General features: G+C 63.8%; 1 protein-coding gene across 4 annotated transcripts; it reads left to right on the top strand.

The window, feature by feature from the left end:
* The first annotated feature begins 262 nt into the window (after nt 1-262).
* MIER2 (MIER family member 2) lies at nt 263-26,284 on the top strand. Of its 4 annotated transcripts, none has more exons than XM_062178265.1 (14): nt 263-284; nt 11,040-11,130; nt 12,928-13,070; nt 15,606-15,731; nt 16,026-16,149; nt 16,515-16,603; nt 16,824-16,893; nt 21,195-21,346; nt 21,703-21,784; nt 22,678-22,772; nt 24,082-24,185; nt 24,382-24,470; nt 25,091-25,499; nt 25,970-26,284. In XM_062178265.1, the coding sequence occupies exons 1-14, from the start codon at nt 276-278 to the stop codon at nt 25,989-25,991; spliced, it is 1,605 nt and encodes a 534-aa protein (XP_062034249.1). In that variant the 5' UTR covers nt 263-275; the 3' UTR covers nt 25,992-26,284. The 4 variants fall into 4 exon arrangements, with proteins under 4 accessions (XP_062034249.1, XP_062034248.1, XP_062034250.1 ...); XM_062178264.1 differs by having other exon boundaries at nt 24,082-24,206; nt 25,970-26,282; XM_062178267.1 differs by lacking the exon at nt 263-284 and adding an exon at nt 2,547-2,620 and having other exon boundaries at nt 24,082-24,206; nt 25,970-26,282.
* Nucleotides 26,285-26,908: the final 624 nt, after the last annotated feature.

Here is a 26,908-nt window from a genome sequence, read left to right on the forward strand (position 1 = left end):
CGCCCCCCGCCCTCCACGCAGGCGCTCCTCAGGCGTCCGCGCTCCCGCCGGCGAGGCCCGGGTGCGGCGGAGACCCCGCCCACGGCCGGCGCCCGCAAGCCCGCTGCGGCCCAGGGCTTCGGCCTCCCGACCCGCCGCGCGCCACGCGCCCGCGCACCTACTACGCGCCGGCCCGGCCCACCTCGGCCCCGCCCTCCCGGCGCCACAGCCAATGAGCGCGCGGCGCCGCATCCGGGGATCCCGGCGCGGCTGCCGCCTCCCGCGCACACACGGCCATGGCGGAGGTGAGTGAGCGGGCCGGGGGAGCCGGCCCCCCGCCCCCGCGCGCTCGCGCCCCCGCCGCCGCGGCTGGCCCGGTCGCCGCCCCGCGGACCGAGGCGCCCGCCCTGGAGCTCTGAGGGCGCGCCCGGGGCGCCTCGCCCGCCGGGGGCCTGAGGGGCGCAGGGCTCGGTCGGCGGCCGCCCCCGGCCCCGGCCCCCTCCCCCCGGCTGCCACATCGCGGCGCGCGGTGCGCATGCGCGCTGGCGCGGGCTGGGAGGGGGCGCAGGGAGGGCGGGGCTCGGGCCGCGGTGGGGCCGGTGGGCGCGCGGGCGGGAAGTTGCGGCGGCCGTCAGTCCGAGCGCCCTCCGTGACGGGGTCGGGGTCTCGGGTGCGGCCGCGGGGTTTGTGGGGTCTGGGACTGACGCGGGAGTAGCTCCGTGGCACGTCCCGCAGCCTCGAGGACAAGTTTGGCTTCGGGGACTGGAGTGGGAGCGGCCAGGCGGGTCGGGGGCGCGGGTGCGGGCCGGGGAGACGCCGTCCGGGGCGCGGGGCGGCCCGCGCGAGTGTGGCGTCCCCGGGGGCGCGGCCGCCCGCGCTGCGCACTTGGCGAAGTTGGAGCAGGCCGGGCCCGTGCGTGGTCTCCGGCTCCGGGTGGGCGCGGTGGGCCCTGCTGTCCAGCCCGGCCCCCGCCTGGTGCCTGGGTCTCTTGAGTCCTTCCCTGGGCTGCTGACGTCCCCTAGGAGCGGTGGGGTCACGTGGGCGTGGACTCCGGGGAGTGGGGGGCGTGTGGGTCGCGCACGAGGCCCAGCCGAGGTCCAGGTCAGACCCCGCGGCCAGCCTGTGGCTCCTGCCCTGTGCTGGCCGCTGCTGGGCGTCTGTGCTGGGCGAGTTCCGTGCAGAGGTCTGGGGGAACAGGAGTCACTGAGCGCTGGGGGCGGCCGGTGGGCCTGGGGCGCAGGGAGGCAGTGCCGCTGGGGGCAGCGGCTGGGCTGGGGGCGCATGGAGTCACTGTGCGCTGGGGCCAGCGGGCCGGGGGCGCAGGGAGGCGCTGAGCGTTGGGGCCAGCCGGTGGGCTGGGGCGCAGGGAGTCACTGAGCGCTGGGGACAGCGGGTGGGCCGGGGTGCAGGGAGGCACTGAGCGCTGGGGCCAGTGGGCTGGGGGCGAAGGGAGGCACTGAGCGCTGGGGGTGGCCGGTGGGCCGGGGCGCAGGGAGTCACTGAGCGCTAGGGCCAGCGGGTGGGCTGGGGCGCGCAGGGAGGCAGTGCCGCTGGGGACAGCGGGTGGGCCGGGGCGCAGGGAGGCACTGAGCGCTGGGGCCAGCGGGTGGGCTGGGGTGCGCAGGGAGGCACTGAGCGCTGGGGGTGGCGGTGCCCCTGGGGGCGGCCGGTGGGCCGGGGCGCAGGGAGGCACTGAGTGCTGGGGGCGGCCGGTGGGCCGGGGCGCAGGGAGGCAGTGCCGCTGGGGGCAGCCAGTGGGCCGGGGCTAGGGAGTCACTGAACGCTGGGGGTGGCCGGTGGGCTGGGGGCGCAGGAAGGCACTGAGCGCTGGGGGTGGCCGGTGGGCCGGGGGGCGCAGTCAGGCAGTGCCGCTGGGGGCGGCCGGTGGGCCTGGGTGCAGGGAGGCACTGAGCGCTGGGGGCGGCCGGTGGGCCGGGGCGCAGGGAGGCAGTGCCGCTGGGGGTGGCCGGTGGGCCGGGGCGCAGGGAGGCACTGAGCGCTGGGGGTGGCCGGTGGGCCGGGGCGCAGGGAGGCACTGAGCGCTGGGGGTGGCCGGTGGGCCGGGGCGCAGGGAGGCAGTGCCGCTGGGGGTGGCCGGTGGGCCGGGGCGCAGGGAGGCACTGAGCGCTGGGGGCGGCTGGTGGGCCGGGGCGCAGGGAGGCACTGAGCGCTGGGGGCGGCCGGTGGGCCGGGGCGCAGGGAGGCACTGAGCGCTGGGGGCGGCCGGAGGGCCAGGGCACAGGGAGGCAGTGCCGCTGGGGCCAGCTGGTGGGCCGGGATGCAGGGAGGCATTGCCGCTGGGGCCAGCTGGTGGGCCGGGGTGCAGGGAGGCACTGAGCGCTTGGGGTGGCCGGTGGGCCGGGGTGCAGGGAGGCAGTGCCCCTGAGGTTTTCCGCTCTGGGCTGGCATCACAGCAGGTTGCAGAACCTCAGTGCCTGGTCAGTGACGGGAACGTCCACTTCTCTTTCCAGGGCTGAGGGCCTCGGTAAACCATACCCCGCACCTGACCCTTGAGAACTTGAGGTGCAGCTGTGTTTAACCCAGAAAAATACCTGATTAGGGTTTGGTTTGTATTTGCCACCTGACAGTTGAGTTGTCTCGAAATCACGGCACAGGAGGAACACTCAGACTTGGCGCACAGGTACTAGACGAGAGATTTTTAAGGTTGAAAGTGCGGCCTGCTGGGGCTTAGTGGGCGAGGCCTCCCATGTGGACACTGTTCAAGTCCTGGCTGCTCCATGTTTGATCCAGCTCCCTGCTAATATGCCAGAGAAAGCAGAAGATGGCCCCGGGCTTGGGCCCTGCACTCACGTGGGAGACCTGGAAGAAGCTTCTGTCTCTTGGCTTTGGATTGGCCCAGGTCTGGCTGTTGTGGCCATTTGGGGAGTGAACCAGTGGGTGGAAGACCTCTCCCCTCCCAGTCTGTAACTGGTTCTCAAATAAATAAATAAATGCATGTTTTAAAAAAATTGAAAGTTACAGAGAGAGAGATCTTCCATCTGCTGGTTCACTTCCCAGATGGCCTCAATGGCTGAAGCTGGGCCAGGCCGAAGCCAGGAGCCCTGAGCAGGGTGCAGGGGCCCAAGCACTTGGGCCATCCACTGCTTTCCCAGGCCACAGCAGGGAGCAGGGTTGGGAGTGGAGCAGCCGGGACTCAACAGGTGCCCACGTGGGGTAACAGTCAAAGGCGGCTTTACCTGCTATGCTACAACAGCAGGCCCCATGGATTGACATCTTAAAACTTAGATAGGGGTGGGTGTTGGTGTCCCGTGTTGGAGCGCCTGGGATCCCAGCTTGGCTGCAGGCCCCAGAGGCAGCAGGTGATGGCTGAGGAGCTTGGTCCCTGTCTCCTGTGGGAGACCTGGGTGGAGCTCCCAGCCCCCACTGGTGCATGGGGAGTGAACCAGCAGATGGGGGATCTCTCTCCCCCCAACTCTCTGAAATAGTAAAAATGCAAAAATCCCACACACACCCCTTGTCCTCCTGTGTAAAACCCTCCACGGGTGTGAGTGTTCCCTCTGTGGGTGTGGGCATTCCCTCTTCGGGTGTGGGTGTGGGTGTGGGTGTGGGCGTTCCCTCCGTGGGTGTGGTGTCCCTGGGTTAGGGTTCAGGCTGTCTGCTCTCCAGCTCTGCAGGATGCCTGACCACTGCCTGGGGTGCTTCGCCGCCCTCCTGGCCCTGCTGGAGCCGACCCTGGTCAGCCTGCTGTGCGCCCTTTGACACCCTCCCCCACGCTGTCCTCACCTCAGTGCCCAGCCAGGCCGTTGTTGGTCACCTGCCCCACCTGGCGTGGCCGGAGACAGCTGAGGCCTGCCGCAGTCTCGGGCCAGCCGCCTCCCCTGGCCACAGGAGGAGGGAGGCGGCGGTCAGTCCTAGGCAGCAGCAAGTGCTCTAGGGGTTTGTGTGGACTCCCTGGAAGCGTGGAGTGTCCTGGTCACCTCTGCTGGCCTCAGCGTCGTCTGTCCTCTGCCTGGCAGCCCTGCTCAGGGCCCCTCCCGTGCTGTGCTCGCTGGCGACCTCCAGGTGTCCTTACCCGTGACGCGCTGCCGGATGGTGGGCTTCCTCCTAGTGTGGCGGCTGGTCTACCTGAGACTGCCCCGAGATCCAGATGGGGGTGGAATTCTGTCTGTCTGAAGACCTAGCCAGGGAGGACTGGCGCTGTGGCATACTGGGTAAAGCCGCTGCCTGTGATGCCACGTCCCATACGGGTGCTGGTTTGAGTCCGGCTGCTCCACTTCTGATCCAGCTCCCTGCTATGGCCTGGGAAAGCAGTGGAAGATGACTAAGTGCTTGGGCCCCGGCACCCGTGTGGGAGACCCGGATGGAGCTCTGGGATCCTGGCTTTGCTGCCATCTGGGGAGTGAACCAGGGGATGGAAGGATTATTTTTCTGTCTTGAATGCCTTTCAAGTAAAGCAAATAAATCTTTAGCACAAACAAGACCTAGCCCCGGAGGTCGGGTAGCATTCGTCCCACTGCAGCTGCAGCCCCAGTCCACCGAGGACAACCTGCTGAGTCCACCAAGGTGGGGGGGCCTTGTCACTGCAGGAGGCGAGTGCTAGGCCTGGCTGTGGGGGTCTTGGGGACAGGATCTGCCACCTGTGCGTTCGGGTTGGCTTGAGGCTGGTGAGGAGGTGGCGGACACTGCCCTCCTGTCCCGATTCAGTCAGCCTGGGGCTGCCCCTCCTGCCCCACCAGACCCTGATGGGGGCCGGGGCCCCTGTGCCTTCCTTTTGTTACTCAGAGTTCCTTTGGCCAGTCTCTGGTCTTCCTCCTTGCTCTACATCAGAGCAGAACGCTGGCTTTGTGTGGACCCTCTAGGCTGGTGGAAGAACCGCAGTGCTGTGAGTTCATGGACACAGGGCCCTCGCGGCCCCCTGGGCAGAGCAAGCCTGCACCCGCAGTGTTGTGAGTGCATGGACACAGGACCCTCATAGCCCCCTGGGCAGAGCAGGCCTGCACCCACGGTGCTGTGAGTGCATGGACACAGGGCCCTCGCGGCCCCCTGGGCAGAGCAGGCCTGCACCCACAGTGCTGTGAGTGCATGGACACAGGGCCCTCATAGCCCCCTGGGCAGAGCAGGCCTGCACCCATGGTGCTGTGAGTGCATGGGCACAGGGCCCTCGTGGCCCCCTGGGCAGAGCAGGCCTGCACTGGTGGCAAGGAGGTGGTGGGGCAGGAGGGGGGAGGGAAGTGCACGAAGTCTCTTGGGGTATTGAGGGCCTTGGGGTACCTGGAAGTGAACGTGGGGATGAGGCTGGTGGGAACCTGCTCCTCGGGCTCGGTGTGGATTTTCCATGAGGGAAGCCGGGGCCCGGGGCCGGGAGCCGTCACTGCTGCCCGCAGGGTCTGTGGTAGCAGGGAGCTGGGGTCAGACCCAGGCACTCCTGTGGGGCGCAAACACTTTATTATTATTATTATAAGATTTATTTATTTGAAAGAGTTACACAGAGAAAGGGGCGGGGAAGGAGAAACATATTCCATCTGCTGGTTCACTCCCCAATTGATGCAATGGCTGGAACTGCACCAGTCCAAAGCCAGGAGCCAGGAGCTTTCTTTGGGTCTCCGACGCGGCTGCAGGACTTGGGCCATCTTGTACTGCTTTCCCAGGCCATAGCAGAGAGCCGGACTGGAAGTGGAGCAGCCGGACTCCAACTGGCACCCATATGGATGCCGGCACTGCAGGTGGCAGCTTAACCCACTATGCCACAGCGCCGGCCCAAGCACCTTAGCTGTTAGGCTGAGTGCCCCCTTTTCCAAATTTTTAAACTTAATTTTATTAAATATTCTAATCAAGGTTTTTGAGCAGTGGCTTTAATGAGATGTAATTTATTCAACATTGAGTTCGCCCATTCTTTCTTAAAAGATTTGTTTATTTGGAAGGCAGCGTTATAAAGAGTTCTCTTCATTCCCACATGACTGCCGCAGCCAGGTCAGGGCGAAGTCAGAATCCAGGAGGTCTGCCCGGGTCTCCCACGTGGGTGCAGGGGCCCCAGCACTTGGGCCCTCTCCCACTGCCTTCCCAGGCCATAGCAGGGAGCTGGGTTGGAAGTGGAGCAGCCGGGACTGGATCTGGCGTTCCAGACACGAGATACCAGTGTCACAAGCAGAGTAAGCCTAACCAGTGGTGCCACAGGCCAGCCCCACCTCTCCCATTTTTTCCCCCAAAGTTTATTTATTTATATGAAAGTGTTACATGGCGAGAGGGAGAGAGAGAGCTTCCATCTGCTGGTTCACTTCCCAGATGGCTGCAATGGGGCCAGGAGTTTCTTCTGGGTCTCCAGTGTGGGTGCAGGGGCTGAAACACTTGGGTCATCTTTTGCTGCTTTTCCCAGGCTATGAGCAGGGAATTGGATCAGAAGTGGAGCAGGCGCTGGTGCTGTGGTTGAAGCTGCCGCCTGCAGTGCCGGCATCCCAAATGGGTGCCGGTTCCAGTCCTGACTGCTCCACTTCCAATCCGGTTCTCTGCTGTGGCCTGGGGAAGCAGTAGAAGATGGCCCAAATCCTTGGGCCCCTGCACTCGCGTGGGAGACCTGGAAGAAGCTCCTGGCTCCTGGCTTTGTATTGATTGTCCCAGCTCCAGCCATTGCAGCCATTTGGGAGTGAACCAGCAGATGGAAGACCTCTCTCTCTGCCTCTGCCTCTCTGTAACTCTGCCTGTCAAATAAATAAATAGATCTTGAAAAAAAAGGGGGGGGGGAGCAGCTGGGATTTGGTGCTGGCGTTGCAGGAACAGCTTAACCCACTATGCCACAATGCTGGCCCCAAGTTCACCCGTTTTAGTGTGTGTCATTCAGTGGTTTCTGATATTTTCAGAGTTGTACAACTGCTACCACAATTAGTTTTAGAACATCCTCCACCCCAAAAGAAACCTCATGCTCCTTAGCGGTCACTCCCTGAACCCCAGGTTGTTCCCAGCCCCACCTCTAGATTGGCTCGTTGTAGGCATTTGACACAAAAGGAACCTGGCGTCTGGCGCCGCCCCAGGCAGGGGTGTTCTCAGCTCCTCCGAGCCGGTGCCCTGTTGCTTTTTATGGCTGAGCGGTAATCCGTCTTCAGCTGTCTTCAGCTGTCGGCTGTTGGTGGGCGTCAGGGCTGCTTCCATGTGCTGTTGGGAATGGTCTCTGAGCTGGAGTGAGTGTACTCGCCCTAACCTCGTGTCTCCCCTGGGAGAGAAATTGCTGGGTGGAAGGTAACACTGCTTAACTTTGCTGGAGACTACCGAGCTGGGTTCCAAGTGCAGGTCGGGTTTTCCTCCCAGCGGCAGCAGCGCCTGAGGTCCTCGCCCACATTGTTGCGCCTGTGCAGGGCTGTGAAGTGGTGTCTTCCCGGATACAGTGTAGAGGATCTGTTCCTAGGCTGCTTGGCCCTTTCTTTGTGGTTGAACATCCTTTCACTATTTTATTTATTTAAACTGTGGCACAGCGGGTTAAAGCCCTGGCCTGAAGCGCCGGCATCCCATATGGGTGCCGGTTCTAATCCCGGCTGCTCCTGTTCCGATCCAGCTCTCTACTATGGCCTGGGAAAGCAGTAGAGGATTGCCTGGGGCCTTGGGCTCCTCACTCATGTGGGAGACCCGGAGGAGGCTCCTGGCTTTGGATTGGCAGCTCCAGCCATTGAGGCCATCTGGGGAGTGAACCAGCAGATGGAAGACTCTCCCTCTTGTCTCTACCTCTCTCTGTAACTCTTTCAAATAAATAGAATTAATCTTTAAAATTTTAAAAAAAAATTTTAAATTAGTTTGAAAGGCAGAGAGACAGAGAAGAGAGTCCCCATCCCCTAACTGGTCCAGGCTAGAGCTCCGTAGGCGTCTCCCATGTGGCTGGCCTCACCTGCTCCACCCATAGCAGGAAGCTGGAGTCAGAAGCGAGCCGGACCTGCTGTGGGTGGCAGGTGTCTCAAGTGGCATCTTGTGCCCCTGCCTGTGTTAAAGCTGGAACACCCATCTTGCTGGAATGGAGAGGCACAGTTCTTGGTGTGCTCTGGGCCAAGCTCCCAGGGGTCTGTGGATGCTCCTGCCTGCCCCAGGACCACTTGCCCTTTCTCGAGGGAGTTGTTGGGCCACAGGTGTTCGGCCTGGATGAGCACAGTTTGTTTCTTCTCTCTGTGTTGCTTGTGCTTCTCTCAGAAACCTGTGCCAAATGCAAGGTCACAAACATTTACTCTTGTGTTTTTTTCCTAAGAGTTCTGTGGTTTTAGGTCTTGTATTTAAGACCATTGATGCATTTGAGTTGATTTTTGCATAGGGTACATTTACATGTGGATGCCCCAGCACCTCATGTTGCCCCCCCCCCCCCCCCGTGTCAAAATTTGTTTGGCTGTGAATGTGTGCGCTGATCTGTGAGCTCTTGGTTCTGTTCCACAGATCTGTAGGCCCCCCTTGTGCCCGTGTTGGTGACTGGTTTTCTTGTTTCATTTCTGCATTGTTTTGGTCGTTCTGAGTCCCTTGCATTGCCCTCTGCTCCTTAGACTCTGCCTAAGCCGGCTGAGGCTGCCGGGAAGCCAGCGTGCTGCTTTATTTACATCTTTACTTTCTTTCAGTGCTGTGTTAAGGAATATGCATTTCCCACATCTTAAATAAGTTTTTGAGAAAACATCCTTGAGAGGTAGAGATGGGGTGGGGGAGACAGAGGCAGAGAGCGAGCACCCATCCACTGGTTCACTCTCCAGATGCCTGCAGTGCCCATGGCAGCTGGGCTGGGGGCCGGGGGCTCAGCTCAAGTCTCCCCCATGGATGCTGAGGCTGGGGGCCGGGGGCTCAGCTCAAGTCTCCCCCATGGATGCTGAGGCTGGGGGCCGGGGCTCAGCCCAGGTCTCCCCCATGGATGCTGAGGCTGGGGGCTCAGCTCAAGTCTCCCCCATGGATGCTGAGGCTGGGGGCTCAACCCAGGTCTCGCTGATGGATGCTGGGGCTGGGGGTCGGGGCTCAGCTCAAGTCTCCCCCATGGATGCTGAGGCTGGGGCTCAGCCCAGGTCTCCCCCGTGGATGCTGAGGCTGGGGGCTCAACCCAGGTCTCGCTGATGGATGCTGGGGCTGGGGGTCGGGGCTCAGCCCAGGTCTCCCCCATGGATGCTGGGGCTGGGGGTCGGGGCTTAGCCCATGTCTCGTCTCTCCATGGATGCTGAGGCTGGGGGCTGGGGCTCACTCCAGGTCTCCCCCATGGATGCTGGGGGCCGGGGGTTCACTGCAGGTCTCCCATGTGACTGCAGGAGCTCAGTTACTGGAGCCATCACAGCTGCCTTGCAGGGTGTGTGTGTGAGTTGGGAGTCAGGCAGGTTCTCTGGACAGGACCTGGCGCCGTAACCGCTGGCCTGGTGGACACTCACTGTGGTGTTCTCTTGGATGCTACTGTCGGCTGTTTCCTTCATTCCACTCCCCTCGCACCTTCAGCAGCTGGGACTGGGCATGGCTGAGGTCAGGAGCCCAGGATCCCGCGTGGCGGTCGGGGACTGAACTACTTAAGCTGCCACTGCTGCCCCCCCCCGCCGCCCCTGTCTGCATTAGCAGGAGGCTGGGATTGGGAGTGTCCCTGAGACTCAAATCCAGGCACTGCCCGTGAGGTGCGGCAGTCCCAGGCAGCTTCCCAGCCACTGCGCCGAGCGCCTGCCCTGTGGATACCGCTGGCACATTTGTAATTGTTTTGTTTTTTTTAATTTACAAAATCGTGTTACGAGTGAAAGAGACAGTTCTGCTTCTTAACAGTATGAGTTCCTTTTTTTTGGTTTCTTGTGTCCACTGGGACTCCCAATGCCATGTTGAGCAGAGGGGTGCAGCTGACATTTTCATCATGTCATGGCTGAGGTTGTGTGTGGTGGTGGCCGTGGGTGCCCATGACTGTCCATGGTGTGAGGTTGTGGCCGTGGGTGCCTGTGACTGTCCATGGTGTGAGGTTGTGTGTGGTGGTAGCTGTAGGCGCCTTTCCTGTCCATGGTGTGAGGTTGTGTGTGGTGGTAGCTGTGGGCGCCCGTGACTGTCCATGGTGTGAGGTTGTGTGTGGTGGTGGCTGTAGGCGCCCGTGATTGTCCATGGTGTGAGGTTGTGTGTGGTGATAGCTGTGGGCGCCCATGACTGTCCGTGGTGTGAGGTTGTGTGTGGTGGTGGTTTTGGGTGCCTGTGACTGTCCATGGTGTGAGGTTGTGGCCGTGGGCGCCCGTGACTGTCCATGGTGTGAGGTTGTGTGTGGTGATAGCTGTGGGCGCCCATGACTGTCCATGGTGTGAGGTTGTGTGTGGTGATAGCTGTGGGCGCCCGTGACTGTCCATGGTGTGAGGTTGTGTGTGGTGATAGCTGTGGGCGCCCGTGACTGTCCATGGTGTGAGGTTGTGTATGGTGATAGCTGTGGGTGCCCGTGACTGTCCATGGTGTGAGGTTGTGTGTGGTGGTGGCCATAGGCACCCATGACTGTCCATGGTGTGAGGTTGTGTGTGGTGGTGGCCGAAGGCGCCTGTGACATCCATGGTGTGAGGTTGTGTGTGGTGGTAGCTGTGGGCGCCCATGACTGTCCATGGTGTGAGGTTGTGTGTGGTGGTGGCCGTGGGTGCCCGTGACTGTCCATGGTGTGAGGTTGTGTGTGGTGATAGCTGTGGGCGCCCATGACTGTCCATGGTGTGAGGTTGTGTGTGGTGATAGCTGTGGGCGCCCGTGACTGTCCATGGTGTGAGGTTGTGTGTGGTGATAGCTGTGGGTGCCCGTGACTGTCCATGATGTGAGGTTGTGTGTGGTGGTGGCCATAGGCACCCATGACTGTCCATGGTGTGAGGTTGTGTGTGGTGGTGGCCGAAGGCGCCTGTGACATCCATGGTGTGAGGTTGTGTGTGGTGGTAGCTGTGGGCGCCCGTGACTGTCCATGGTGTGAGGTTGTGTGTGGTGGTGGCCGTGGGCACCCGTGACTGTCCATGGTGTGAGGTTGTGTGTGGTGGTGGCCGTGGGCGCCTGTCCTGTCCATGGCTGTGTTGTGGTGATGGCCGTAGGTGCCCACCCTGTCCATGGTTGAGGCCTCGCAGGAGTTCCAGCAGGGGCTGTGGGCTGGCTGAGCTAACGCTGCCTCTCTCCCTCCGCAGGCCTCCTCGCTGGGGAGGCAGAGCCCTGGCCTGGCCTCCTGCCTCGCCCGCAGCCTGTGCCCCAGGGAGCCCGGCTTGCAGACCGCAGCAGGTACCTCCCTGCCCCGCTCTCCTCCCGCTCAGGCCGTCCGGGCCTTTGTGCAGGCTGGAGGCAGAATCCTCATTCCTGGATGAGCCACCAGCCGGGGTGCTGGCTCTGAGTCTGGGGTGGCTGCCCCGGCCTGGGCAGATGGGCCAGTGTGGCTGAGAGTTAGGACCCTGTCGCTGTTCAGCAGTGGGCAGCCCCGACAATCTCAGAGCCCAGTAGAGGACCTGTGTTCCTGCCTGGACTGTGGTGTATGCCTGGCCCAAGGCTGTTCTTGGTCTGTTTGCTGGGGCCCCCCGGCCTGCCAGGAAGGAGGTGTGGCGGGTGCCTGGTAGGCCACATACCCGTGTCCTGCCCCTCCCCTGAGCTGCTGCTGCGGGTTGGAATCAAGCTTCCAACTTTGAGCTGGCCACTGCTGTGGACCCACAAGGAGCTGGTGCTGGATGGGGGGCTTCTGTCCCCGCCTGGAGCTCTTGCTGCCGTCATGGGGCTGATTCCAAAGGAAGTTGTGTCCTCTCTGTCCCTGTGGGTGACACCTCCTTTGAGGATGTGGTCCTCAAGGGCCACCTTGACTGAGCACCCATGGGTGGGGTCCTTGGCATGGACCATGCATGGATGTGTGGCTGCCCTCCAGGGCCCCTACCCCAGACCCCCAGCCTCATGCTTCTCTGCCCCCATTGTGGATTCTCTTTGTTTTAGCAGTGACCAGTGGGGAAACCTCGAGTCTGGTGACAGCCACCATCCACGGGCCATGCCTGTGACACAGCTGCTTTTTTTTTTTTTTTTTTTTTGACAGGCAGAGTGGACAGTGAGAGAGAGAGACAGAGAGAAAGGTCTTCCTTTTGCCGTTGGTTCACACGCCAATGGCCGCCGCGGTTGGTGCGCTGCGGCCGGCGCACCGCGCTGATCCGATGGCAGGAGCCAGGTGCTTCTCCTGGTCTCCCATGGGGTGCAGGACCCAAGCACTTGGGCCATCCTCCACTGCCCTCCCGGGCCACAGCAGAAAGCTGGCCTGGAAGAGGGGCAACCAGGACAGAATCCGGTGCCCCGACCGGGACTAGAACCCGGTGTGCCGGCGCCGCAAGGCGGAGGATTAGCCTAGTGAGCCGTGGCGCCGGCCATAGCTGCTTTTTTTTTTTTTAAGATTTATTTACTCTACATTCGAAAGGCAGAGTTACAGAGGCTGGTTCACTCCCCAAATGGCTGCAACGGCCAGGGCTGGGCCAGGCTGGAGCCAGGACCCTCATCTGGGGCTCCCACATGGGTCAGGGGCCTGAGCACTTGGACCATCCTCTGCTGCTCTCGCAGGCCGTGAGCAGGGAGCTGGGTCAGAAGTGGAGCAGCCGGGACGTGAACATGGGATGCCAGCAGGTGGCAGCTTCATCCATGGCGCCACGGCGTGGCCCTGGCACAGCTTCTTCAGGCAGCAGTGCTGGGCCTGTGGACGGAGCGAAGGGAGGGCTTTTGTGGACTCCCTCGCGTTCTGCCTGTGTGGCCCCGTCCTCTGTGACGCAGGCAGCCGTCCGGCATTACCCACGTCCGAGCCGTGTGTGCAGCCCGAGGTCGTGCAGCGGCCGCCTCTGTCCTCCTACCCCTTCTGCTCTCTTCCTGGTCCACTCGCTCGCTCTCAGGAAGACACAGCGCTGTCCCCAGGTCTGGTGTGTGCCTGGCCAGGCAAGCCCGTGGGTGTCCCGAGGGAGGGGACCTCCCTAGTGACCTCTGTGCCTGGGCTTTGTCCCGGGCAGCAGGGCAGACGTCTGGGCCTCAGCACAGTCCTCACCTGGGCTGGGGTCTCCTTCACAGTGGTGTCCATGGGCTCTGCAGACCATCAGTTCAACCTCGCTGAGATCCTGTCGCAGAACTACAGCGTCCGGGACGGGTGTGCTGAGGCTTCCAGGTGCCCGGACAAGTGCGGGGAGGATCCAGAGAAGGACTCGGTCTCCCAGGTACTCCTGGGCGGGCAGGTGGGCGGTCTGTGTCTCCCCCGGGCGGAGCTGCTGTGGCTCAGATCCCCCCCCACGAGCAGCACCTGCAGATGCTGTGCTGGTTCAGGGGCTGGTCCTGCCCCTGCCCTCCTGGACTCCCGACCAGCATGACGCTGACTTGGTGTGTCTACACCAGCCCTGCTCACGGCCTCCCTGATGCTCCTAGGCACGTGCCGAGGGTCTTACAGGGCTTCGCTGACGTGGCTGAGCCGTTGCTCTCTATTCAAAGTTAGAACTGAGATTTTTAAAAATACTTAATATGGTTCATCACCATTAATTATATACCAAGTATGTGTCGTGTTCATCAGCATTGTGTTACAGGAAGGCCGCCTCACTGGCCGGCCCTGGCTTGTAACTGACCCTTCTGAGGAGGTGGGATAGCTGGGCCCACCTCCAGCTGCCACAGCTGGGCCAAGTCTCCCCCTGACCTGTTAGCCCCTGACACAGAACTTGGGGGACCAGGATCCCATGCGTGGTCTCCAGGGATGCCCAGGCTGTTGACCACACCCACAGAAGAGCAGTCCAGCAAAATGAAAACATTACTCTGTTTTTCAAAACAAAAAACTCTTTAAGACTGTGATTTTACGTTGTCCCAAATCTCTGGGATTGCAGAAGCAGACAGCAGAGCCCTGCTGCTGCCTTCCAGGGCGAGGTTATGAGGTGTCCTGTGGCCGAGGCACAGGCCTGTCAGATAATTGTGGTGTTCCGGGTGCTGTGCGCAAGTGCAGCACGTGGTGGCTTCGTCCAGAGCACTCGCCCTGAGGCCACGTCCGGGACCCTCCTGTGTCATTCTGTTAGGGTCTATTCTTACATGTGGAGAGCGACTTCCCCAGCTGTGACCTCCCCAAGTCCTGCACCGAGCCTCTGCCGGGCGCTGGCTCACGGCACCCGGGTCTCGTGGTGCACAATCAGAAAACTGCATTGCAGGTGCTGGGCCAGGGCCTCTGTCACAGACCCCCGCAGACTGGCCTACCTCCCAGGTGCAGAGTGGGTTTCTGGAAGCCTGGCTGTGCTGACCTAGGCAGGGGCCGCACTGGCTCCCGTTATAGGGCAGCCGGTCCTCTGCAGGGGCTGGAGACCTCACTGAACCTGAGGCCCTGTCCACACGCAGGCGTGGGGGCAGGCAGTGCCTTCCTCAGCGAGCGTTTGTGTGTATTTGGAAAGCAGTTACAGAGACAGAGATCTCGTATCCCCGGAGTCCCTCTCCACGTGGCCGCATCGGCCAGGGTAGGGCCAGCCTGAAAGCAGGAGCCTGGAGCTCCATCTGGGTCTCCCACGTGGGTTCAGGGGGACAGGTTCCCTCCCAGGAGCGTCGGCAGGAGCTGGGTTACAAGTGAGCAGCTGGGACTCGAGCTCCAGAACGGGACACAGTGTTGAGAACGCATCAGGTTTGTGTCAGCTCGGGAGCCCTGGCTGACTGTGGTTCCCTTGGAGGGGGCAGCCTGGGTTCATGTTGTAGGTGCGGCCGCAGGCAGGGGCCGGGCAGTGCTGTGTCCTTTTGATGTGGGTGTGCCCATCCAGTGTCTGCCCAGGGTGGGGCTTAGTGAAGTCACCCATTTGATCCTTGGTGTATCAGCCCGTGGGGATGGTGACAGGGTCAGCCTGTGCCCGAGCGCCTGCTCCCCTGGGTGCAGGGCGCTGCCTCTCACCCCCTCTGCAGATGGCGCACTTGTGGACGGGGCGCCGCCTCCCAGGGTCTCCCTCACGGGAGCTGGACCACTGCGTTAGCTCCCCAGCCAGGGACTAGCACAGGCGTGTGAACGGCAGCCTTGAGGGAGGGCTGGGATTTGGGCTGTGGTCCATGGCAGCTTGAACCCCTGCGGGAGGAACCTGGCAGGAGGCGCCAGGTGCTGCCCTCTGAGAAACGCAGGGGCTTTCCGGGGAGCTGGGAGCCGACGACTCTCGGGGCCAGAGGGGCACGGGCAGGCAGGGGAGTTGAGAGAGGGTCACTCGGGGCAGGGGTGCAGAGGGGTGCGGGCAGCACTGGAGACGGCTGTGCCTGTTCTCCCCGGGGAGTGGGGTGGTGTCCTGTCTCCGTGCATGGCGTTGGCATTTGATCTGGGCCGTGATGCTCTTGCTCGGGCTTCTTGGCACCGGCCCTGGCAGGCTGACGGCTTCCCACGACTGGTGGAGCGTCCTGTTAACTCGCTCCACTGAGGGTTTTTCTTTGATCAGCAGTGGGTGCTGGATTTTGCCAAATGCTCTTCTCAGGTCTGTTCTTTTCCCTGTGGTTAATGGACGTCTGAGTTGTGGTAGGAGGTGGCCAGATGCTGACTCGTCCCCCACAGTCTGTGAGATGGGTGCTGCCTGCCCTGGCTGCTGACCTGTAGGCTCAGGGTCCTGTGGGGCTCTCCTGCACTGAGGACTGGACACAGGGCTGCCCAGTGAGCTCTGCAGCAAGTGGTCCTGCTTGTGGAGGCCGCGCCAGCTGAGCCAAGAGGGAGGGCGCCAGCACCCCCAGAGCAGCCCCTGACGGCCTCCCTCCCCTCCCCCCAGAGCAGCGACATGCCGCTGGACGAGCTGCTCGCACTCTACGGCTATGAGGCCTCCGACCCCATCTCAGAGCAGGAGAGCGAGGGTGGCGACGTGGCCCCCAACCTCCCGGACATGACCCTGGACAAGGTGAGTGAGGGTCCCCCTGGACCAGCCCCTGCAGAAGGCAGGAGCCAGCATGTGGGTGAGTGGAGGCCAGGGGCTGGGCTGGAGCACCAATGTGGTGCCCGCAGCCCGGGATCCTTCTGTTGGAGCCTGAGTGCCCGACACACGTTACCCACAGCGTGCGCTCGGCTGGCCTGCGGTGCCTCCGCGTCCTCTCTGTGCCGTGGCCTCTGGGAGGGAGGGCGGTCGTCCCGTGTGCCCGTCAGTGTTGGAGCCCGCCGCGGCAAACTGCACGGTGCGCTCTGCTCTCGTCCACAGGAGCAGATAGCGCAGGATCTGCTTTCCGGGGAAGAGGAGGAAGAGACGCAGTCCTTTGCCGACGACCTCACCCCATCTGTGACCTCCCACGAGGCCTCTGACCTTTTCCCCGGCCAGAGTGGATGTACGTGTCTCGCCTTCCTCCCCGTCAGCTGGCCCCGACATCCACGAGGGCTGTGTGGATGCCTCCTGCCCGGCCAGGGTGCTGGGCGGCCCTGGCCCCGAGCTCAGGAGGGGGTGTGTTGTCCCCTTTGGAGCCCAGAGCCGGGGGCTCCCCTGGGAGGGGCTGTGTTGTCCCTGGGGCCGCCTGCCTCTGTGTGGCTGCTTCGGGGTCCCCAGCTCGTCACGTGCCTGGGGTCATGGCGTGGGGGTCGGCGCCTAAAGCATAGGATGGCAGGCTGCAGGCAGTGGGACCCTGGGGTTCCCCACCCCTGCTGGGGCACGCTGCCCAGTGCCACACGTGAGCCTAATCCACCCCGCTTCCCAAAGCCCGGTTCCTGGCTGATGACGACAAAGAGCCTGGCTCCTCTGCCTCTTCCGACACTGAGGATGCGCTCCCGGCCAACAAGTGTAAGAAGGTGCGTGGCCCTGCCGTCCCCTGCCCTGGCCCTGGGCCGTGACCCTGGCAGCCCCTTCCTGGTATGGCCCTCCCCGTACCTCAGGGCCCGGCCCTGGCGTCCTGTCTGACACTCGGTCTCTCGCTCAGAGCCGGGCCTCGGTCTTCACACAGCAGCTGGGTGGTGGGCAGCCGGCCTGTCTGGACGCTTCCTCAGGCCCTGCCCCTTGTGGTCTTTGCAGGAGATCATGGTGGGGCCTCAGTTCCAAGCTGACCTCAGCAGTCTGCACTTGAACCGGCATGGCGAGAAGAGTGAGTAGGACCCAAGGGGAAGCAGGGGTGCGAAGCCCACTCCCGCGGAGTGGCTGCCAGCCACAGGCCTGCTGGGAGTCTGGGGCCTGCCCTCGGTGCCCACTGCCCGCCATGGGCTGAGACTGAGGTGGCAGCAGGAAGGAGACGCCCATCAGAGCCGTGTCCCTGATCTGAGGCCTGTGGTCCTGTCCCCGTCCTCACCAGTGCCGTGCGCACCCTCCCCACGCTGTCCCACACGCTCCCCGAGAAGCCTTCCCCGGTCGTCACTCTGGGGCCCTGCTCAGGCTGCTCGCGCCCCTGGGTGCGCCCCGGGAGCCTGGTCAGCACTGCTGCTCAGGGCGCTCCTTGCAGACGACTGTGCAGCTGGGAGCAGGGGTGGGGAGCCTGGGCCGTGGCACCGGTGAATGGAGCCGTCTGTCGCTCAGCAGTGTCCCACGGTGCGGGTAAACCAGGAAAGCACAGCTGAGCCGGGAGACCCAGGGCCAGGGACGGCGCCTTCCTGCCCCCACAGGGGTGCGTGTGCTGCCCCCGTGTGGAACCTGCCTTCGAGTCTGTCCCCGGGACCCTTCTGTGCTGCTCACCCCTCCAGTGCCCTGGGGCCGAGTGCTGGCCCCAGCTCTCTGGGTTGCACCTGTCGGTTCCTCTCAGTCGAGTGTGGCTGCATAGGCTCCCTACTCGCTTTTTTGTTCTGCTGTTGGCTGATGGTGGGGTGGCTTCTGCCCACGGTGGGTCACAGGTGCACGCGTGCACTTGGTGCTTGGCTGACGGCTGGGAGTCGCTGGGAGATACTGGTTCCTCCTGGAAGCTTTGTTTCCTGTCTGTACTTAGGCTCTGATCCCATTTAATCCAGTCTCAGTGTGAGGTGGCCGGGCAGGGCCGCCCTCCCCAGCTCACCCCGGGCGGGGCCTCCCCGGTGTCGGTGCCTGGCTCGGCCCTGCACTGCCCTGTTGTGCAGCTTTGCGGCCGGTCTGCGGGCGTCTCGGGGCCTCCGACTGGGTGTTTAAGGTCGGCCTGGCGGCGGCTGCACTGATGCTAACAGGTTTTTGACTCTCCCTGCTCTGAGTCTTGTGGTGGTTTGGGGGCAGACGGTGCCCGGGTGTGGCGCTCCCAGCCGTGTTTAACAGCTCAGTGGAAGACTGGCCGCCCTCCTCGGCAGGGGGTCTGCTCTGTCCGTCTTGGTTGGAGTGTGTGTTGACTGGCCGAGGGTCACGCTGCTTCGTGTGGGCGCTGGCCCGCGGTCTGATTACTGCGAGGCTCCTGGGAGCGAGTCTGCACAGGTGGCGCTCTGGGCCTGGGTCGGTTCTCTTGTTTGTGTGGCGGTTTCTGTGGATTTGTTTCGTGGACACACACGGGACCTGCTAAGAGTTTGTTGTGCTAGGAGGTCGGTTCTGAGGAGTTGATCACCTTCATCTGAAGCCACCTCTGTTGGCACCGTCCCCTCCCCCTCCTCTCCCCTCCCCCTCCCTTCCCCACCCCCTCCCTGTCTGTCAGTTTTATTGCTCTTTATAAAGAATTAATGCTGGTTTCCCTGTTGTTGGAGCAGTGTGACTGGTGTTCACTTTATTTTTGTTTGCTTTGTCATATTTTAGGTTCCAGGGTATCTTTTTAGACTGTTTTCTGCTTAATTTCCAAACACTGGTGTTTTCTGGCTCTCCCTCCTGTCTTGTGGGTGTGGCTTGAGTGCTCTGAGCTGAGATAGGCAGTGTACAGGAGGCAGAGTGCAGAGAGCAGGGGCAGTGTGCAGTGTGCAATGTGTGGGGCAGTGTGCATAGTACAGAATACAGTGTGCAGGGGCAGTGTGCAGTGTACAGAGTGTAGAGTGTAGTGTGCAGGGGCAGTGTGGAGTGTGCAGAGTGCAGCGTGCAGGGGCAGTGTGCAGAGTGCAGAGTGCAGTGTGGAGTGTGCAGAGTGCAGGGGCAGTGTGCAGAGTGCAGCGTGCAGGGGCAGTGTGGAGTGTGCAGAGTGCAGCGTGCAGGGGCAGTGTGCAGAGTGCAGAGTGCAGTGTGGAGTGTGCAGAGTGCAGGGGCAGTGTGCAGAGTGCAGCGTGCAGGGGCAGTGTGGAGTGTGCAGAGTGCAGGGGCAGTGTGCAGAGTGCAGTGTGCAGGGGCAGTGTGCAGGGGCAGTGTGCAGGGGCAGAGTGCAGGGGCAGTGTGCAGAGTGCAGCGTGCAGGGGCAGTGTGCAGGGGCAGTGTGCAGGGGCAGTGTGCAGGGGCAGTGTGCAGAGTGCAGTGTGCAGGGGCAGTGTGCAGGGGCAGTGTGCAGGGGCAGTGTGCAGAGTGCAGTGTGCAGGGGCAGTGTGCAGGGGCAGTGTGCAGGGGCAGTGTGCAGAGTGCAGTGTGCAGTGTGCAGAGTGCAGCGTGCAGGGGCAGTGTGCAGGGGCAGTGTGCAGAGTGCAGGGGCAGTGTGCAGAGTGCAGAGTGCAGCGTGCAGAGTGCAGCGTGCAGGGGCAGTGTGCAGGGGCAGTGTGCAGAGTGCAGCGTGCAGGGGCAGTGTGCAGAGTGCAGTGTGCAGGGGCAGTGTGCAGAGTGCAGCGTGCAGGGGCAGTGTGCAGAGTGCAGTGTGCAGGGGCAGTGTGCAGTGTGCAGTGTGGAGTGTGCAGGGGCAGTGTGCAGAGTGCAGCGTGCAGGGGCAGCGTGCAGGGGCAGTGTGCAGAGTGCAGCGTGCAGGGGCAGTGTGCAGGGGCAGCGTGCAGGGGCAGTGTGCAGTGTGCAGTGTGGAGTGTGCAGGGGCAGAGTGCAGGGGCAGTGTGCAGAGTGCAGCGTGCAGGGGCAGTGTGCAGAGGCAGTGTGCAGGGGCAGTGTGCAGGGGCAGTGTGCAGGGGCAGTGTGCAGAGTGCAGAGTGCAGGGGCAGCGTGCAGGGGCAGTGTGCAGAGTGCAGCGTGCAGGGGCAGTGTGCAGAGGCAGTGTGCAGGGGCAGTGTGCAGGGGCAGTGTGCAGGGGCAGTGTGCAGAGTGCAGTGTGCAGGGGCAGTGTGCAGAGTGCAGTGTGCAGAGTGCAGTGTGCAGGGGCAGAGTGCAGTGTGCAGAGTGCAGTGTGCAGGGGCAGAGTGCAGGGGCAGTGTGCAGAGTGCAGCGTGCAGGGGCAGTGTGCAGAGTGCAGCGTGCAGGGGCAGTGTGCAGTGTGCATAGTACAGAGTGCAGTGTGCATAGTGCAGTGTGCAGGGGCAGTGTGGAGTGTGCAGGGGCAGTGTGCATAGTGCAGGGGCAGTGTGCAGTGTGCATAGTACAGAGTGCAGTGTGCATAGTGCAGTGTGCAGGGGCAGTGTGGAGTATGTAGGGGCAGTGTGCATAGTGCAGGGGCAGTGTGCAGTGTGCATAGTACAGAGTGCAGTGTGCATAGTGCAGTGTGCAGGGTGTGTAGTGCAGCGTTCAGGGTGTTTTGGTAAAAGTCCCGTGGGTTTTGAAGAGAGTGTGTGGGTGGTGGTTTCTTGAGTTTCCTGTGGACCCAGGTGGGCGAGGTTAACTGCCGTTCCCATCGACCGTGTTCTCACTTCACCCTGGCGGCCACTCGCCCCTCTGGCCCCTGGGAGGGGGCTGGTCATCGCCCGTTGGTGGGTGCCTGTGGCCATCTCTGGTCTGTGTAATGTGAAGCCGCTGGCAGGAGCGTGCACACCAGGGCCGCTCACCACCGTGGCCGTGCGGGCGCCGACTCCGTGGCTCGCGGGCTGGTCTGTCTGTCTTCTGTGAGCAGCACACACTCGGGTCTTTCTCCTAAGATTCATTTCTTTGAAAGGCAGAGTGACAGCGAGTGAGAGAGCGAGTGACAGAGGCCTTCCGTCTGCTGGTTGCCCCTGGGCCTGGCCCTGTGCTCTGCCTCCTGCCTTGCCTGTCCTGTTCCTCCCCTCCCCTCCGTGGGCCCCCCACCCTGCACAGGGAGGTGATGTGCAGAATCCACTCTCTCGCACCCCTTCCTCACTCCTCCACCCCCACCGCAGTGGGCAGGGAGTCTGACAGGTGCATGTGGGCGGTGCTCACTGTTGTGGCTCCTGGGACCCCGTGGGTAGGTGGCCATGGTCGCCGTGGGGCTGTCCTCTGGGAGCTCTCGTGCCTGCACTGTGGAGCCCACCTCCCATCCAGGCCAGTGGAGAAGCCCCAAAGTCCTGGTTCGCAAGTCCCCCTCCCCAGATCAAGGAAGTCGCTTTGGACCCGCTGGCCATCCTGGGCCTGACGGTGTCCTGGCCTGCTTCTGGGAGCCCGGAGCTGGCCAGGCAGAGCGTGCGGTCGGGAGCCTGGAGCGCAGGGGCGGAGCAGGTGAGAGCCGGCTCCTGCTTGAGGGGTGGGTGGTGCCTTCTTCCCGCGCAGTCTATGAGAACGAGGACCAGCTGCTCTGGGACCCCAGCGTCCTGCCCGAGAGGGAGGTGGAGGAGTTCCTGTACAGGGCCGTGAAGCGGAGGTGGCAGGAGACGGCCGGGGCCCAGCTGCCCGAGGGAGAGACCGTGAGAGACAGCGAGCAGGTAGGGGCTTGCGACCACGGGCCGGGGCGGAGCCGGGGGTCACGCCTGGTGCAGGCCAGCGTGGGCCTGAGTTCAAGTTAAACCACCTGCCATGGAGATGGTAGTGGTGTAGACATCTGACACCACTCCCAGGATGGCGGTGTAGACACCCTGACAGCACTCCCGGGATGGCAGTGTAGACAGCACTCCCAGGGTGACTGTAGACACCCTGACAGCACTCCCAGGCTGGTGGTATAGACAGCACTCCCAGGATAGCAGGGTAGACACCCTGACAGCACTCCCAGGATGGTGGTGTAGACACCCGTTGCTGCTGACCCCTGGGTGAGCAGGTGGCACACAGGCATGGCCTCCCCCAGGCGCTGTACGAGCTGGTGAAATGCAGTTTCAACGTGGAGGAGGCTCTGCGCCGCCTGCGGTTCAACGTGAAAGTGATCCGAGGTGAGCCACGGCCTGGGCGCCACCTCTATGTCCCCATGCTGACTGCCCGGCTCCTGCCATGGCCCGGGCGCCCCCTCTGTGTCTCCCTGCTGACCGCCCGGCTCCTGCCACGGCCCTGGTGCCCCCTCTGTGTCCCCTTGCTGACCGCCCGGCTCCTGCCATGGCCCTGGCGCCCCCTCTGTACCTGCCCCTGCTGACTGCCTGGCTCCTGCCACGGCCCGGGCGCCCCCTCTGTGTCTCCCTGCTGACCGCCCGGCTCCTGCCACGGCCCTGGTACCCCCTCTGTGTCCCCTTGCTGACCGCCTGGCTCCTGCCATGGCCCTGGCGCCCCCTCTGTACCTGCCCCTGCTGACTGCCTGGCTCCTGCCACAACCCGGGCGCCACCTCTGTGTCCCCCTGCTGACCGCCCGGCTCCTGCCACGGCCCTGGCGCCCCCTCTGTACCTGCCCCTGCTGACTGCCTGGCTCCTGCCACAACCCGGGCGCCACCTCTGTGTCCCCCTGCTGACCGCCCGGCTCCTGCCACGGCCCTGGTGCCCCCTCTGTGTCCCCTTGCTGACCGCCCGGCTCCTGCCATGGCCCTGGCGCCCCCTCTGTACCTGCCCCTGCTGACTGCCTGGCTCCTGCCACAGCCCGGGCGCCCCTTCTGTGTCCTCCTGCTGACCACCCAGCTCCTGCCATGGCCTGGGTGCCCTCTCTGTGTCCCCCTGCTGACCGCCTGGCTCCTGCCACGGCCCAGGCACCCCCTCTGTACCTGCCCCTGCTGACTGCCTGGCTCCTGCTACGGCCCAGGCGCCCCCTCTGTGTCCCCCTGCTGACCGCCCGGCTCCTGCCGTGGTCTGGGAGCCCCCTCCACGGCCCCCGCCCCCCACTAACCGCCAGCCCCATGTGCAGATGGGCTGTGCGCCTGGAGTGAAGAGGAGTGCAGGAACTTCGAGCACGGCTTCCGCGTCCACGGGAAGAACTTCCACCTGATCCAAGCCAACAAGGTGAGGGTGCCGCCCCCTCCCACTGGCCTGGGCACCCTTTCCCTGGCCCTCAGCCAGGGGCGGGGGCTCACAGCACAAAGCCAACCCCAGGCCTGCCTCTTGGCGCTGCCCGGGTGTCAGTGTCACCAGAGCTTCCTCTGCTGGCCTTGCTGGGCCCATGAGCAGAGCTTCATTTGGGAAAGATCTTTCAGGAGGATGAATCTCTTCGTGCCTGCCTCTTCCCCTCATGCTCACAGGGGCTGTGTCCTCCTGGTGCCACACAGACCCCACTGCACTGTGTGGCCTGGAAACCCTTTAGCCTGGTGCGCTGGGGTCTCACGGCTTCTTGGTTGTCTCACCCAAGGGTGCTGGGACCTCTACCCTGCCCAAGCCTGGGTCCCCAACTTCCTTCCCTAAGCCTGGGTCCCCTCCTCCCTAAGCCTGGGTCCCCTCCTCCCTAAGCCTGGGTCCTCTCCTCCCTAAGCCTGGGTCCCCAACTTCTTCCCTAAGCCTGGGTCCTCTCTTTCCCTGGATGTGGGGCCTCTGTGGGTCTTTCACATGTCCTGCGGTTGTGCGAGCCCTGGGGCTTCTCGGTGACGCCTGCCTTGCTTTGGCCCCTCTGGCCGGCAGCTGTGCATGTCTGCCCGACCACTTCCCCCATCCCGTGGCGCTGACTCCCTGGGGGCTGGCAGACCTGGCTCAGTGCGGTGCTGTGTGGCTGTGTGCCCTTCGGGGTTCTTGGATGGAGTACGCGGGACGCCGTGCTGCGTGGGGACGTGCCACACGGGCAGGACCTGGCTGCAGCTCCCAGCCGGGCTGCCTCTGACGGGCGTCCCAGACAGCTGGCACACCTGTGTGTGTCTGGAGCGTGGCTGGGACGTGTTCTGCCAGAACAGGCTTGGTACCGGCCGTGGGCTCGCGGGGGTGAGAGCCGTGGAGACCCGCCCACGGCCGGGCAGTGCCCCAGTGTGCGTCTGGCGTGTCAGGTGGGGCTGCTGTGTCCGTTCTGAACGCCCCGGGCTTTTTCGGTGTTTCCGTGCCCCTCGTACACAGGAGTTTGAATTTGGGTCTCAGAAACCCCACTGTGCCCTCCGGTCACGTCTGGGGTGCAGTCGTGAGGACTGTCACTGAGAAGGTTGGGTGGCTGCCCCGTCCAGCGGGAAGGCAGGGGCTCTATGGGTCTGAATTGCCCCCCAGGCCTGGAGCAGCAGGGACACTGTGGCCCCTGGGGTTGTGCTGCTGGCATGGTGGGGAAGGCGGGGGTCTGGAGGTGGGAGGTGCCGGGGGTGGCGGCCTGAGCGGTGCGTGTGGCGGGTGGCCGACCCCACAGGTGCGCACACGGTCGGTGGGCGAGTGTGTGGAGTACTACTACCTGTGGAAGAGGTCCCAGCGCTACGACGACTTCGCCCAGCAGACGCGGCTGGGCCGGAGGAAGTACGTCCCGTCTGGAACCACGTGCGTGCATTGCAGCCGGGGTGGGGGGAGGGCGTGGGCCCCTGGGGCTGGGGCCTGGTGGGGATGGATGTTCCTCCGGGGGTTGGGGTCTGGTGGGGCCGGGTGTCCCATCCTAGGGCAGGGGGCATCTGCTTTGCCTGCCGTCTCCCCTCCTCAAGGTGCCTTCTCCCCACAGGGACGCAGACCAAGACCTGGATGGCAGTGACCCCGAGGGCCCTGGGCGCCTGCGTTCGGAGCATGACCCCTTCAGGAGTGCACGCACAGGTAGGGGCTGTGAGTGTGTCCCTGTGGGGCCACAGCCTGTGTCGGGGCTGTGAGTGCGTCCCTGTGGGGCCACAGCCTGTCTGGAACCCCTGTCCCCGGCATCCTGCAGGGCCTAGTCACCAGTGAGTAGTGGGCGTTGATGCCACACGTGCCCCGTTAGGGGTGTCACCCCGACAGCCACGCCTGTGGTCCGGGCGTGCTGCAGGGGAACCGGTGGCCCCACCCCACGAGTAGGGGCTCCCCTGCACATCCTCCTGGGCCTGTGGTCGCACCGCGGCCTGTGCCGTGTGCTGCAGCCGAAGCCTCCTGGGATTCTCTGTGTGCCCAGCCAGGCCTCGGGTGTCTGATTCCATCTCGCTCTGTGCTGGTTGGGAAGGTGCAGTCGGGACCTCGGCTGCTGCCCACCTCCAGGGCTGGGGTGTGGGCCGGGCTCTGCTGTGTGTGGGTGGAAGGAGTTGGGAGAGTCCAGGTGTTGCCAGGAACTGGTTCAGGTTGCAACCGGAAGTGCAGCCAGAATTGTGAGAGAGGAGCGTCCTGGGCCTTTCCTCTGGACCCTCAGCAGGGCTTTTGGGGTCTGGGGTCCTGGGGCCCCTGTCCTCACCTGTGTTCACCCTCTACAGAGCCGCTGAGTGGGGACGGCACAGCTGGTGGCCTTGGAGAGCCCGCAGAGGGCTCCGACGGCCTCCCGTCCTCGGAGCCGGGGCCCTGTCCATTGCAGCCGTTGGATGAGCCCCCCGCTGTGCCCCTGCCCCGACGGCCCCCAGCCCTGGCCGCGTACCCTGAGGCCGCAGCTGCCCCAGAGCCAGGTGCCAGCCCGAGACTGGCTGTGGACTTTGCGCTGCCCGAGCAGCTGCCCCTCATCTCCAGCCGTGTTGACCTGAATGGAGGCCCTGGAGAAGCTGTGGCCCCTGCGCAGGTGGCCTTGTCGGTCACTGAGTTTGGACTCATCGGCATTGGAGATGTAAACCCCTTCCTGGCTGGCCACCCGGCTTGCCCGGCCCCTGGGCTGCACTCGGAGCCCCTGTCACAGTGAGTGCCACCCCTGCCTGGGCTCCCCGCACCCCAGCTGACGTGTCCCCAGCCATACCCCGAACCGAGGGGGCCACTGGCATTTGCCCCAGGGCCCTGGGAGGGTGCAGGCTCGACCGCTAGGTTATGTCTTTGGTGTTATTCTCTGCTTTGAATTTGATTGTTTCTGGGTCGGTAACGCCCTGGGAGGGTGCAGGCTCGACCGCTAGGTTATGTCTTTGGTGTTATTCTCTGCTTTGAATTTGATTGTTTCTGGGTCGGTAACGCATCTGTAGGGTCCACACCCAGTTACAGGTGGGCTGGTGCCAGGCTCATGCCGCCTCTGCCGCCCACGCCCTAGACCTCGCTGCTTTGGCAACCCGTCGCAGCAGAAACATAGAAGCCATTCTCAGGGGAGGCAGGGAAGGGCCCCCGGGCAGAGCTGCGTGGGGTTGGGCTGACCCCTGGGTGCTCTCGCTCTCTCCCTGCAGCTGTAACGTGATGACCTGTTGATCCCTGGCTGCAGGCGGGTGCGTGAGGCCCGGATGGACTTCTGTCAGTCTTCCCGACCCTGCCTCGGGCCTCGCCCCGCGCCTTCTCTACTCAAGGACAAGTCGGGCCTGGGTGTGGTGGCCAGGCCCTCGCCCCTGCACACACCTGGACCCGGGGCCACGTCAGTGCCTGGCACCACCCTGCCAGGATCTACCGCGAAGCTGGGCACAGGGGGCCTGGCCCTTGGGGCCTGGACAGAGCTGGCCGCCTGCTCTCTCCAGCCAGCAGAGACGAGGGGAGACCGGGCAGGACGCGCCGCCCGCACCAGCAGCCTCCCCCCGGGCGCCCTCAGCACCGGTCGGCTCCGTCTCCCCACGCCTGGCTGGGCTGTGGGGCTGCCCAGCCTGGGGGCTGGTGGGCAGCTGCTACTCAGTGCCAAATCCCGGGGGGCACGGAGCCACGTACCTCGCGTCCGCCCGCCATCCCCACTTCAGGAAAAGCTGCACTTTACGTCCCTGTCACTGAGGGGTCCTCAGCAAGGAGACAGGTGGCTGACACCCCACCCCCACCCCCGGGCGCCCTGCGAGCACCACTGAGGGCTGGACCCCAGACCCTCCCCGACCCTGCAGCTGCGTGGGCTCCGGGCCCTTCTCTTCCCCAGCCTCTCGTTCTGTTCAAGTTTCTGTTTACAGTTGGAGTGGGGCAGCCCCTCCCCTGTGTCCCCAGGAGTGGGGTCTGGGGCAGCCCCTCCCCTGTGTCCCCAGGAGTGGGGTCTGGGGCAGCCCCTCCCCTGTGTCCCCAGGAGTGGGGTCTGGGGCAGCCCCTCCCCTGTGTCCCCAGGAGTGGGGTCTGGGGCAGCCCCTCCCCTGTGTCCCCAGGAGTGGGGTCTGGGGCAGCCCCTCCAGTGTCCCCAGGAGTGGGGTCTGGGGCAGCCCCTC

This window comes from Lepus europaeus, chromosome 20 (genome assembly GCF_033115175.1).
Source record: "Lepus europaeus isolate LE1 chromosome 20, mLepTim1.pri, whole genome shotgun sequence".
NCBI lineage: Eukaryota > Metazoa > Chordata > Mammalia > Lagomorpha > Leporidae > Lepus > Lepus europaeus.